At 42.3% G+C, this 12885-nt stretch overlaps 1 protein-coding gene across 12 annotated transcripts in view; it reads left to right on the top strand.

Annotated features, from left to right (window-relative positions):
• DLG2 (discs large MAGUK scaffold protein 2) overlaps positions 1 to 12885 on the top strand; it is a 1468504-nt gene that overhangs the window by 1103314 nt on the left and 352305 nt on the right. For all 12 annotated transcript variants that reach the window (XM_073336088.2, XM_073336097.2, XM_073336081.2 and 9 more), the window contains 2 exons: positions 456 to 592; positions 9787 to 9931. In XM_073336088.2, coding sequence (XP_073192189.1) covers positions 456 to 592; positions 9787 to 9931 — 282 coding nt within the window. The remainder of the gene's footprint in view (positions 1 to 455; positions 593 to 9786; positions 9932 to 12885) is intronic.

Here is a 12885-nt window from a genome sequence, read left to right as displayed (position 1 = left end):
CCCTAGCATAGGGTTTGTTGCACTTGGTGGTACTGGCCACTGTCAGATACAAGATACTGGTTTAGATGGACCACTGGTCGTCGTCTTAGCGTATGCACAACGTACCTCAGGTGGCACATGACCAGGATTCATTACCAAAATTGGTCTGGTGGTTGGATCATTAGCTTCCCTGGGCTAGGACAGATACTGATGGGGAGAGTGATGTGAATGCTGGTCCATGCTACTGGTCTTGATTCAATATGGCAGTATGTTCTTAACCTGTATCTGTGACTGATCTCCACGGAAATATTGGCAGTGCAATGTAAAGATGCACATACCCCGCAAGTTTCCTCATATACTATTTGCTATTAGTAAAAATAACTTTCCAGGAGGTTAATGGAAATACATATTGCCCTTGCATTCTTTAATAGTATGATTGGCATTGCTAACGAGCATTCCTCCCCTTTCTTTTCCAGGTCTGGGCTTCAGTATTGCAGGAGGGGTGGGAAACCAACACATCGCTGGAGACAACAGCATTTATGTTACTAAGATTATTGATGGAGGAGCAGCACAAAAAGATGGAAGGTTGCAAGTTGGAGACAGACTTCTTATGGTGAGAATGACAAACTGGAACTATATTTGAAGCAGTGGAAATCTGTTTCAAATGGGGATTTTTGCTGTGGAGGTGTGGTAGTGGTTAAATCCGGTTGAATAATTAACTTCAAGTAATACTATTAATTTTTGATATTTTTCTTTGAATGTATATGTTTGAGGCTTCAGTTGTATTGGAAAACCCAACTCATTTTTATGAAGATGAGCCAAAGAGATTAATTAGTTTGGTATTCTTTTAACTCACAGCAAAGTATATGTACCCACTGCTGTTACAGTAAATGTTTTACTCCCTACATTTGGTTACTTGGTAATGCCAGGTCAGATGTTCTAGAAAAGTTTATAACAAAGTTCTAGTATAAAGTGAAAAATCCCTTCATTGCCCTGGGGCCAGTCCTATTTTTCAATGTTCTTAAAATGACAGAAGTTAGCAAAGGAAAGGAGCTGGTAGATCATCCAGTCCCCCTCCCTCTCGATGGAATAAGATAATTTTGTATAGCTATAACCTCATCAACACTAGGGGTCTACTAGTGTAAGTATTTCAGTAAAATAAAATAAAAAGTACACCCCTCACCATAATAGTTATAATGGTACAAAATCTATGTATAGACCAGGCTTAAGGGCTAAGACCCAGGTATCCTTCAGGGGAAACCCAAAGAACTCCAAGCTTGGGGAGAACACTTAGGTTGCAGTTTAACTTTTAGTTTTGTGTTGTGATTTAGGAAGAATATAAGTTTGGACCATACCCAATATTTTGTTGCCCCTCAGCCTGAGCGGTTACCCAATATTTGGGGCCATGATGGGTTGTTTGCATTAGGAGGAGTAATTGATTGTACAAATCAGGTATTTCTGTGGTGCAGTCCTGTTTACTTACTAAGAATATACACAAAGTCCTGTTTCATAGAATCATAGAACTGGAAGGGACCTCGAGAAGTCACCTAGTCCAGTCCCTTGCACTCAAGGCAGGACTAAGTATTATCTAGACCATCCCTGACAGGTGTTTGTCCAACCTACTCTTAAAAATCCCCAATGATGGAGATTCCACAACCTCCCGAGGCAATTTATTCCAGTGCTTAACCACTCTGACAGTTAGGAAGTTTTTCCTAATATCCAACCTAAACCTCCCTTTCTACAATTTAAGCCATTGCTTCTTGTCCTATCCTCAGAGGTTAGAAAGAACAATTTTTCCCCTCCTCCTTGTAACAACCTTTTATGTACTTGAAAACTGTTATCATATCCCCTCTCAGTCTTCTCTTCTCCAGACTAAACAAACCCCATTTTTTCAATCTTCCCTCATAAGTCATGTTTTGTAGACCTTTAATCATTTTTGTTGCTCTTCTCTGGATTTTCTCCAATTTGTCCACATCTTCCCTGAACGCAGAAGTAACAAATAACAGGAGATTGTCCCCTTGTCCAGAAATCCAAGCCTGCTTTCCAGACAGTCCTGTGCCCACAAGAAGCACTCTCCCTCGGCTACTTACCAGAGCCACACTCACTGCTTTTTGGCTTTCTGCTGCCTTTTTGGTCTTGTCTGCATCTCTCACATACACAGCTCCACCATTCAATGCCCAGTCCCCGTGTTTGCAGTCAGTCCCAGGGAAACCTCTTTTATTCTCCCAGAGATAGTTCTTGCTCAGGTCTTCCTTTGAGGTCCAGTCCCTTGGGCTCAGTAGCTTCTATTCTTTTAGGTATCTCTAACCAAAGGGGCATATAACTGCTCCCTCATCTAAACTGAATGAAAGGTAGCTATCACGCCCATTAACTTCAGTGAGGTCTGTGATTGCTCACTGGCCAAGACATGCTTGCTGGTAGCCACCAGTGCCCTCCAGTGGAACAATGTAGTCCACCTCCTTTACTCACTACGTTTTTTACTTTTGCCTTTCTCATTATCCAGGCCACCCATATTACGATGCACCATCCCCATATGTCCTTCCTATTCCTAGTTTAAGATTTTCACTTGTAAGGGCTATATCAAGTTGTCATTTAAAAATAATCCCTATTAAAACCAATATGGAGTTTGCCTTAGACTCAGGTTGTGCCATCCATTTTTAAGTGTTGCATTATATGTGCATATATGGCCTCATATCTGTCAGTTCAATTTCTTTATTTCCCTGTTAGTCTCTGAGGGCAAGTCCAAACTTAAAACGCTGCATCCGCACAGCTGCACCGCTGTAGTGCTTAAGTAAGAAGCTCTTACACCGATGGGAGAGCTTCTTCCATTGGCATAGTGAATCCACCTCCCCAAGAGGCAATAGCTACGTCGACAGGAAAAACTCTCCCATTGACGCAGCGCTGTCTACACGGGGTGTTAGGTTCGTATAACTACATCGCTCAGGGGTGCAAATTTTTCACACCTCTGAGTGTCATCGTTATACTGATATAGGCCTGTAATGTACACCTCACCTAAAGCACCAACTCTTGAAGTACTTGCAAACAGCCAAACTCCCCTCTGTTTCAAACCCTAGTCCCTTAGGCTCATAGCCACTGATAAACTAAGCAAAGTAAAGTGAAAGGGAATAAAAGAGTATGAAATGCCATTTAAACACAATCAGTCAGTCAAACGCTCCTCTCTACACACAGTGAGCACCAGCTTTGGTCCAATTAACTAAACAGTTAATGGGGTACTGCAGAGGCAATTAACCCAAACAAACTTACTTACTTAAAACCAATTTTACTACTTCTGCATAAAAAAAACCCTTCTTTCTCTTTGTAGAGCTCTTTAAATCATGTTGCGCTTTAAAAAGGACATGCACATTCATCAGTGGCAATAGGCCAATTACATCCAACAGTTCACAGATATTCACAGGAAAATGCTCAAGATTTCACTTCAACAAATTCCACTTCCTGGAGAAAATAACCTGAAAAGTATTTACACAAAGGCAGACGTAACCACCAGGATCCGAATCATCTCCCTCTATCTCCATAAGTACAACCCTATCAAATCTCAATAAACCTAAGTCAATAGATGAAAAAGAACAATTATCTCTTAAAAAGGGAAAAATAAATAAAACAAGTATGTTCCTCTGGCACTCTTATTTTGTCTCCACTTACTCTTTTCTGACTTTCCTGATAGTGATTTTCTAGGGTGATTGTAAGATCAACAGGAGGAACCAAAACTTTTACTATAGCTAGTGCTGAGTGCCTCACATTTTTCAAGATGAACCTGAAAATTTCCAAATTAAACAGTCCCCTTCATTACATTTGAAAGAATGAGGCTGTGCAGAAGGAATGTTGCACTGTTTGTTAAATGTAAAGTGGAATTTCTTCCTACATACCTCCTGTGCAACTTTATTTAAGTATTATGTCTCCCATCACTGTTGTCGTCTTTGATTAGGCTTGTAGGCTTCCTTTATTCCCTTCCTTTTTTGCCATTTTATTCCATCTTCTGTCATTGGATCTGTGGTTTGAGCCTGCCGTCTTGTTCCTTCTTTCATAATCCATTTTCAGCCTTTCTGGTTTCTTTGTGTAACCTGAGTCTGATGGGTAGCTTAAGCCTTCTCCCTGTTGCCTGCTGCTTGGAGAAGCTTCTGCCCCATCACCCCAGGGGTATAGGTCCTGGGTTCTTTATCTTGGCGCACGATACCTCCACCCAAGGGGGACTCCTCCTAGTGCAATACAATGTGTGTTGTCCTTTGGGAAAACGTTTACTACCAAATAATGTACTAGAAGTGTAGTCCAATATACAAGGAATAAAACAATTATCACAATCCCCAAAATAACAATACAGGGAACAAAGGAAAAGGAATAAGGGAAAATAGTACTGTAACTAGAATAACAAAATAGCAGCAATTACTTAAACCCTTCACCTCCTAACATTTACAATGGGCCCAAACCATTCAGCTCCCTCCCAGCACCTGCCTAGGCAGAATGTGAGTTGAGAAGAAGTTCTTTAGTGGGTGATGCAATTATGTAAATCATTGTCCAGCATAAAATTCAGAGTCACAAATAAAATAAATAGACTTGGGATTTCCTACAGTGTCTTCACCCCTTGGATAGAGTCATCCTGAGGCTCTCTGATCTGGAGTCCAATGGAAAATTAGGCTGGCTCTTGATAGCCTAACCTGGAATTGCTCCTCAGTCTCCTGGGTTGCTTGTCTTGTTACCCCCCAAACAGACCCAAAGTACCCCCAGAATAGCTCACATATTGCCCCTTCCTGGGTTTACCAGAAGTTCCCTTTGGGTGACCCATTTACCTGTTTTTGCAAGGTGAAAGGGGTCCACCCTAGAGAAATTGCTGGGGTTTTGTGGGAAATACTTTTAGGAACAACTTCCCAGTACAGTTTAGACTTGCTACCCTTGGGAGGACATGAATACAGCCTTCCGATATAATTGATTGACACCCAGGGCATATTCTTCCGAAACACGGTATTTTTTTTTATTTAGTGTAAAAGCAATTTTCCCTATACAATAAGTCTAAACATAAAGCAAAAACATAAACAATCCTTGGATACAGCCTAAAAGTACCCAAACTATAAACATATAGTTAGCCCAATATTAAATGGCTGTGTTCTGTTTGCAGTGGTCAGTCTCCTGCTGGTGTTGACAGCAATCTTAAACTTTATACATATAAAACAATGTAACATTCACAACACAGACACATTTTTATTAACCCAAACATACAGACATATATTCATTAATCCTATTTATATCTATATTTTACACTATAGCTAGCGTGCTTACCCTCCATAGTTTTCTCTCCGTCTGTTCTGTCACGGTCCTTTTCTGCTGTCACACTGTGGTTGCTTCTTCTGATTTCTTCTGACTTCTCCTTCTTCTTCTGCTCCTAACTTTCTAAATTTTGCCTACTGACTCTCTGTCTTTCATACAGTTTTTGAGCTCTTTTGATTGGCTATTCTTTCAAGCCTTCCTTTTCCTCCAGTCAAATTTATATCCTTTCTGATTGATCTATTCTTATAGTCCAATCAGAACTGCTAAATATGGCTATCAATCAAAGTTGTTACATAGTATTATGGTCTATTTGCTGTTGTGGTCTGGTGACCCTCACCTAGTTTTGGACTAACATGCCTGACTGATAGGGCAGCCAGGTGCCTGGTTTTTGACCAGAAAGTCTGTCAAAAAAGGGGTCCTGACACGGTCCAGCCAGATCTTCTGACTGGACACCCAATGTCCAGTTACTGCGGGGTGGAAGGCAGGGAGGCACCGGGTCATCACCCGCACGAGCCCCTACTTAGCCAGGACTGCCTCTTACTTGTGTCAGGCGGCTGCAGCTCACAGCCCTGGCTCCACAGGAAAGTCCCTCCTGACCCAGGCGAGGAGGGTGAGTGGGTGGAGAAAAGCATGCTCGGGGTGAAGGGGGAAGAGGAGTGGCTGGAGGTGGGGCCTCAGGGGAAAGAGGCAGGGCAGGGCCTAAGTGGGGAGGGGGAAGGACTTTGGAGAGAATAGGCAGGGCAGGAGTGGGACCTTGGGGTGTGTGTGAGAGGCGGGGCAGGGGAGGTTCCGGCCCTCCTGCTGGAGTGTCTGGTTTTTAAATGACAGGTTTCAGAGTAGCAGCCATGTTAGTCTGTATTCGCAAAAAGAAAAGGAGGACTTGTGGCACCTTAGAGACTAAGCAATTTATTTGAGCATAAGCTTTCGTGCATCCGATGAAGTGAGCTGTAGCTCACGAAAGCTTATGCTCAAATAAATTGGTTAGTCTCTAAGGTGCCACAAGTACTCCTTTGGTTTTGAAATATTACTAAGTTGGCAACCCTACTGACTGACCTCTCCCTGCAGTGTTGAAGTGACCTCAGTAAAGTGACCTTTACTTGACCCTAGATTACATTTGCTTGCCTGCCAACATAACACTATATGCTGAACTGAAAACTACTAACTCATCCTTCTTGACAGTGTGCCAACATTTCACACATACCCGATGGGGTGGGGCTGGGGATGAGAGGTTTGGGGTGCAGGAGGGTGCTCAGCACTGGGATTGAGGGGGTTGGAGCGCTGGAGCGGGTCTCAGCCACATGGTGTTGCCCCCGACCCAGTGCCCCAGCTTGAGCGCCGGAGTGGGGCCTAGCCGCGTGGTGCGGCCCCCAACCCGGCGCCCCAGCTTAAGTGCTGGAGCAGGGCCCAGCCGCGTGGTGCGGCCCCCAACCCGGCGCCCCAGTGGGAACTCACGGGCTGGCTTAAAATGGCTCGTGGGCCAGATCCAGCCCGAGGGCTGTAGTTTGCTCACCCCTGCTCTAGGTCATTAGACCCATCCAAGCATCTTTTGTATTACAAAGCCGCTGCACAAAAGGAAGGTAGATGCTCAAGCCCATCTTTCCAAGTCATATGGTGTTTGTGAGCGACCTTTAACTAGGGTTTTTCTAGATGAAAAGTGAAGGGGCTGAAACAGGAGAAGCAGGAGCACAGAATATAAGCCATGAGGCCCTAGAGAGAGAGACAGAAGCACAAGGTAACTTCCTTTACAGCAGGGCACAGATACCTGAGCTGAGGTTTCTGCAAGAGGGAGTTGCCTGTGTGCTATGTGTTATCATCCCTGTGAAAGGAAATAAAACTTATCTGCATTTTGTAGAAATACAGTGCACTATGAAAATACCTGACTCAGCAGCACCAATTTCTGCTCCAGACAGGAAACTGACCTAGCAGGCCCTGAAAGTCTGCTACCAGTTGGCAGAAGGGCAACACACTTTTCCCCCCGGTCCAATTATCTTAGATACTGGGAGTACTGCACTTCTGTGGGAGAAAAAGATCTGAGATAGCAGCTAAGAACTTGACAGAAAAAATAAGCAGTTTCCAGTGCAGTACACACTAATGGGACATATTTGATATCATGATAAATCTTTGTCTCAGACAGGGCCAGAGCTGTTTAATGCAAGAAAAGACTGCCGGGATTGAAATGGAGTCCCTTTTAGTTTGATCTATGATCTTACCCGGTAGGCATAGCAAGAGGCCACACGGCTCTTGGGATTTCATGATTCTGCAATGGAGAACAGAAGCTTTTCTCCAATCTGAAAGAGGCTATTAGTCTACATATTGAATGAAAAACTTATTATGGCCTGTGCCAAATACATAATGGATAGAGCTGAATAAATTTTAAGCACTTTAAAAGGACTGTTTTCCAATTTTCTGTGTAGTACATTTTGTATAGATGCCTCTTAGGGACAGCGTGTGCTGCTGGGAGACTTCGGCTATGTCTACACTATGAACTAGGTGAGTGATTCCCCGCTCACATACATGTATTTGTGCTAGTTTGATTAGAGCTAGTATAAACAGTAGTGTACCCACCTGAACCTCATGGGTATGTATTTACTGCCTGTCTTACTGCGGCTACATTACTATTTATACGTGTGCTAGCTCTCATTGAGCTGGTACGAGTGTTTGTATGTGAGCTGGGAATCTCACCCTTAGTTCGTAGTGTAGACATAGTTTTTGTCCTAATGGATGGGATGTTGGCTGATTTCAGTCTTGTTTAACCTTTTCTTTATTCTTCAAGCACTGTTAATCAGTGTTCTAAGCATCCCTTCTGAAGAGTCCTGTAGTTAGAGAGGACAAAATGTATATTTTCCACGTATTTGTTACGAGCATAAACAAAAGTATTGCAAATATTTGTGACCGCTTATTTTTTGCAAGTGGCAATCTGCATGTCCTTCATAGTTCTGACCATTTCTTCATGTTTTGCTTCCCCCAACAAGTTTGCTTAGTGAAACTCTCATTTGTAGCTTTATCTCACTTGTCTTGACTGCTGAATTTATTTTCTTTATGGTTTCTCTGAGTCCCAATGTTACAACCTTCAATTAATACAAACATGGCACTTGTCTCATCATGCATACCTGAAAATAAAAACATACCCCACCTTATGGAATCTTTCTAATCAATTTCATGATGGTTTTAGGATTTGCCCCCTAAAAATTTACTATCTGAATTGAGACAAAACAGAAAGGTATGTAACAGAGGATGAGGGGAAAGGGAAACAAGAGGGTAGCTGTGTCAGGAACAGTGCTTACATAGATTAGTCAAAAGTTGAATTTTCACGGTTTGAATCCCCCTTTTAAAGTATATAAATAAGCAAGAGAGATTTAATATCAGTCACTTCTGCATACCAGTTATTTGCATGAAATCTGTATCAATATGAATCTATATCCCTATCCTTGCCCCTTTCCCATTAGCCTGTGGCCGTCTTGTCAGTGTAGATTGTAAGCTCTTCAGGACAGGGACTGTCTACTAATCTGTGTTGTGTATATGTCTAGCACAGTGAGGCCCCATCCTTGGCTAGTCTGTAGGCACTACTGTAATAAACATGATTCATTGTTAATAATATATCTCATTTCCCTTGTACAAGAATATACATAGGAAGTACCTTTATGCAGTAGAGCCCTCATGCCTCAAAATGTACAAGATCTTTTCTCCTGCATAAAGTTTTTCTGGAGGAGTAATCTAGATTAGCACCTCCTATTGACACAATTCCCTGCCCCACCTTGTCTATACTCTTCTTTGCAATGCCCTGGTGCACCTGATATACTATCTGCATCAAGCCCACACCTTGTGTCTTTAATCACCTACCCTCTCACTATTTCAGTGTCTTTCTACCTACAGCTCCAGAAAATGGTCACATTTTTTACCTTTAAACCTTCCCTTCCCAGTTCCACAGCTGCCACTGTTCACTCCCCACCTCTCCAAAGTAGTCTCTTATTTTTGTCTCCCTTCCTCCCCTGCTTAACTTTTCAACTATCCATTTAAGTTAATGGGCAAAGAGATTTTAGGGTGTCACTCACTTATGAGGTCCCATTAGGAACTAGTGCATGGGTGCAACATCATCAAGTATCCAAGTAACTAATAAGAATGTGATTTGGGCTTTTACTGCCAACAACCAGATGCTGATAATCAATATCTCAAGTGGCTGCTATGATGTATACATATCCCCTGCATCCTCTGGTGCACAGTTTGCTATGCAGCTATTTCAGTTTCTTGTTATGTTTCTGCTAATGATGACCTGGTAATAGTGTCGTACTGGAGCAGATACAATGGCATATTTACACTGAGCTATGGTACTGCAGCTTGGGGATTGCCAATGCTGCTAAATAAAACCTTAATCTGATTTTTCTTCTTTATTGTATAATAACATTACTATTCTATAATCTGCAGCACCTTTTGTCTACAATTCTTAATCCATCATTGATAACTGTACATATAATATGGATATTTCTTCTGTATCTATCCAGCCTTACTCATCTGTCTAATTTCTCCTTTAAGGTAAATAATTACAGTTTAGAAGAAGTAACTCATGAAGAGGCAGTAGCAATATTGAAGAACACATCGGATGTAGTTTATCTGAAAGTTGGAAAGCCCACTACCATTTACATGACTGACCCTTATGGCCCACCAGATATTACTCACTGTAAGTGTCTCATTGCATATTATTTCATATGTGATATCATGCTTTAAGTGATTATTTTGACTTTTCAAATCTAGACAAATATCAGTACATCAGCGAAGCTTTTACAAGGCCTTGGAAGGCTGAAAAATGGAACTGTTCATTAAATATGATACTATCATGATCTGTTATATTTGAAATAATAATTCTGGACTTGTGCTGCAAAAAGTAACAAGATAACCGTGCCACCAAACTTATTCCAACATGCTATTTTTGAATTTTAAGCAGGTACACTGTATCTTTTGTAACAACTAAGGGGAAAATATTTTTATGTAAATATAATATTTTGATAAATCTTGGATTAACAAATGTGGAGAGAGGAGTGCTCAGTTCACAAGACAGGTACAACACAGGCAGCAGACGACCTGCCTACATGGGTTTACCAAACAAAAAGCTTGAGGAAAATTGACAAGATATTTGCATTCAATGGAGTTGTAATTTACACAATATTTGCATACAGCATAAAATTGCCCTCCAAAAATTGCTACATAATTGCCATCCAATTCTATCAGTTACATCCCCATACATCAGGATACTAATGCCCCCTGTTCCCTATCCATCCGCTCCCTTATTTATATCCATCCTCTGCTTCTCTACCCAACAGTGTGGCAATGCTTCCCCTTGCACTCAGTACATCTCTTCTTAATGTGCGTGTAGTTCTCCCCTCCCCAGTACCCCATTCTTTGGGGTGGCACCTTGTCGCTGAGGCTCCAGGCTCCTCTGCTTAGCTTCCCTTCTCCCAGCAGGCAGGACTAATCCATGCCACTGTGGTGTGTCTTGCTGGCCTGCTGCAGATTCCCTCCGTTTGCCAATTAGTCAGTAAATGCTCCCTGCTTTAAGCTCCCTCTGAGTCTCTCTCTCGAGATGAGCCAGGAAGCAGTCTGATTGGCTTGCAAAATAAGGAGAGTAGGGAGTCTCAGCAACTGACCCCAGCTCATGCTGGCAAGCTGCCAAAAATGCAATTGTCACCAGAGGCCATGGAGCCAGCAAAGGGATGGAAAGACAAAAGTTCCCAGTAAAAGTCAGAGATTAGGCACTTCTGCATCATTGTCCCTTAATTCTGATTTGGCATGCCCAGCTAAACATGGCTCTTTCTACTCACATGGCCCATAAAAGGGTGATAACTGCATTGGTGGTTTTGTAACATGCACATCTATATATTACACTGAATTGGACCTAGACCAGTTGGACCTGTTTATTTAGCAGACGCTACTAATCAGCCAACAGATGGTGATGATATTTGTTAACTGCTAATCTGGGCTGATTTCTTACCAGTGACTAAGGAGTAAAAAAGGCTCTCTAGCACCTTACTAATTCTTTGGATTATCTGGTCTTCCAAAATAGTATTTCAAAAATAGTGAAGCAGCGCATGCTGTTGAACAAGATTAGGGAGGCAGTGTTGCCTAATGGATAGAGTACTGGAGTAGGCCTTGGGAGACCTGGTTTTCATTCCTAGCTGTGCCACTGACCTGCTGGGTTACCTTGGGGATGTCACATCACTGCTCTGTGCCTCCGTTTCCCCATCTGTAAAATGAGGATAATGATACTGATCTCCTTTGTAAAAATGCTTTGAGATCTACTGATGAAAAGTGCTATCTAAGAGCTAGATATTATTATTAGTGATCAGAAATTTCAGTGAGGGAAAAAGCTTGAAAAAACTTTCAGTAATTGATGGGTGCATTGTGACGGGGCAAGGCCAGATGCTATAGTAAAGTAGTCGGAGACAGATATATTAGCCACAAGCTAAACAAATCCCTATTAGCATAAGGATAAGCAAATGGCAGCTGCTCCAGGTCAATTAAGACACCTGGGGCCAATTAAGATCTTTCCAGAAGGCAGGGAGGACAGCTAGGTTGATTGGGACACCTGAAGCCAATCAGGGGATTGCTGAAACTAGTTAAAAACCTCCCAGTTAGTCAGGTGAGGGTGTGTCAAGAGCTGTAGGAGGAAGCCATGCTGTTGGAGAGACTGAGCAGTACAAACCATATCAGGTACAAGGAAGGAGGCCGTGAGGTAAGGGTGAAGTGGATCTTGTGGAAGTGGGGGGCTGCTGTGGGCATGTGGCCCAGGGAATTGTATGTGTCCTGTTTCTAAAAAGTCAGATACCATAGCTGATACTATTGGGGTCCCTGGGCTGCAGCCCAGAGTAGAGGGAGGGCCCGGGCTCCCCCCATTGCCCCGTGATTAATCACTGAGCCTGGGAGACAACAGAGACTGTGCAAGGGAGGATAGCTTCTCCTCACCTCCCTTGCTGGCTTATGATGAAAATGGCTCAGTAGGCTGTGACCCTTGCCTCTAGAGAGAGAAGGGCTACATGGAGGGTCATGGTGAGCCTCTGAGGCTAGTGAAATCTGCCAGGAAACGCGGGAGCCACAGAGACAAGGACAGAGCTTTGTCACAACATACAAGTTTGTTTGTCTCTTAGCAAGGAATGGCCTTTCCTTATAGAAGCATTTGGTCTTAAAATATTTAATAATTCACCATCTGAAGAATGGATTGAACCTATGACTAGAAAGTTTAAACACTTCCATTTCAAAAGGAAATTAATCATCAATCAGTGCAAAAGCATGTCTTTGTTTTTCCTCCTTAGTATTTCCTTTCCTATGATTACATGGATTAGAGATTTGATCACAGCCATTATTACATATTTCCAGCCAGCACCATTGTTTTGAGACCCAAAGCAAAATACAAGCAAACAGCATAGTACTGTCTTTGTTAATCATTAGCATGTATCATATCTATATTAGCTTTCACTCTTCTTAACAGCTTTTCCTGGGATCTAAATTATGATGCAATCTAAATTGGCACTGAAAATTCAGTTTAGTGGGATTTGGGATCCCAACTCTTCTAGGGTCCTTTGAATAATCCCTGTCCTAAATTGTAACCTGTTGTTTCCCCCTAATTTTTTTCTCTAAACT

Source organism: Lepidochelys kempii, chromosome 1 (assembly GCF_965140285.1).
Source record: "Lepidochelys kempii isolate rLepKem1 chromosome 1, rLepKem1.hap1, whole genome shotgun sequence".
Lineage (NCBI taxonomy): Eukaryota > Metazoa > Chordata > Testudines > Cheloniidae > Lepidochelys > Lepidochelys kempii.
This window is presented reverse-complemented; position numbering and strand designations above follow the sequence as displayed.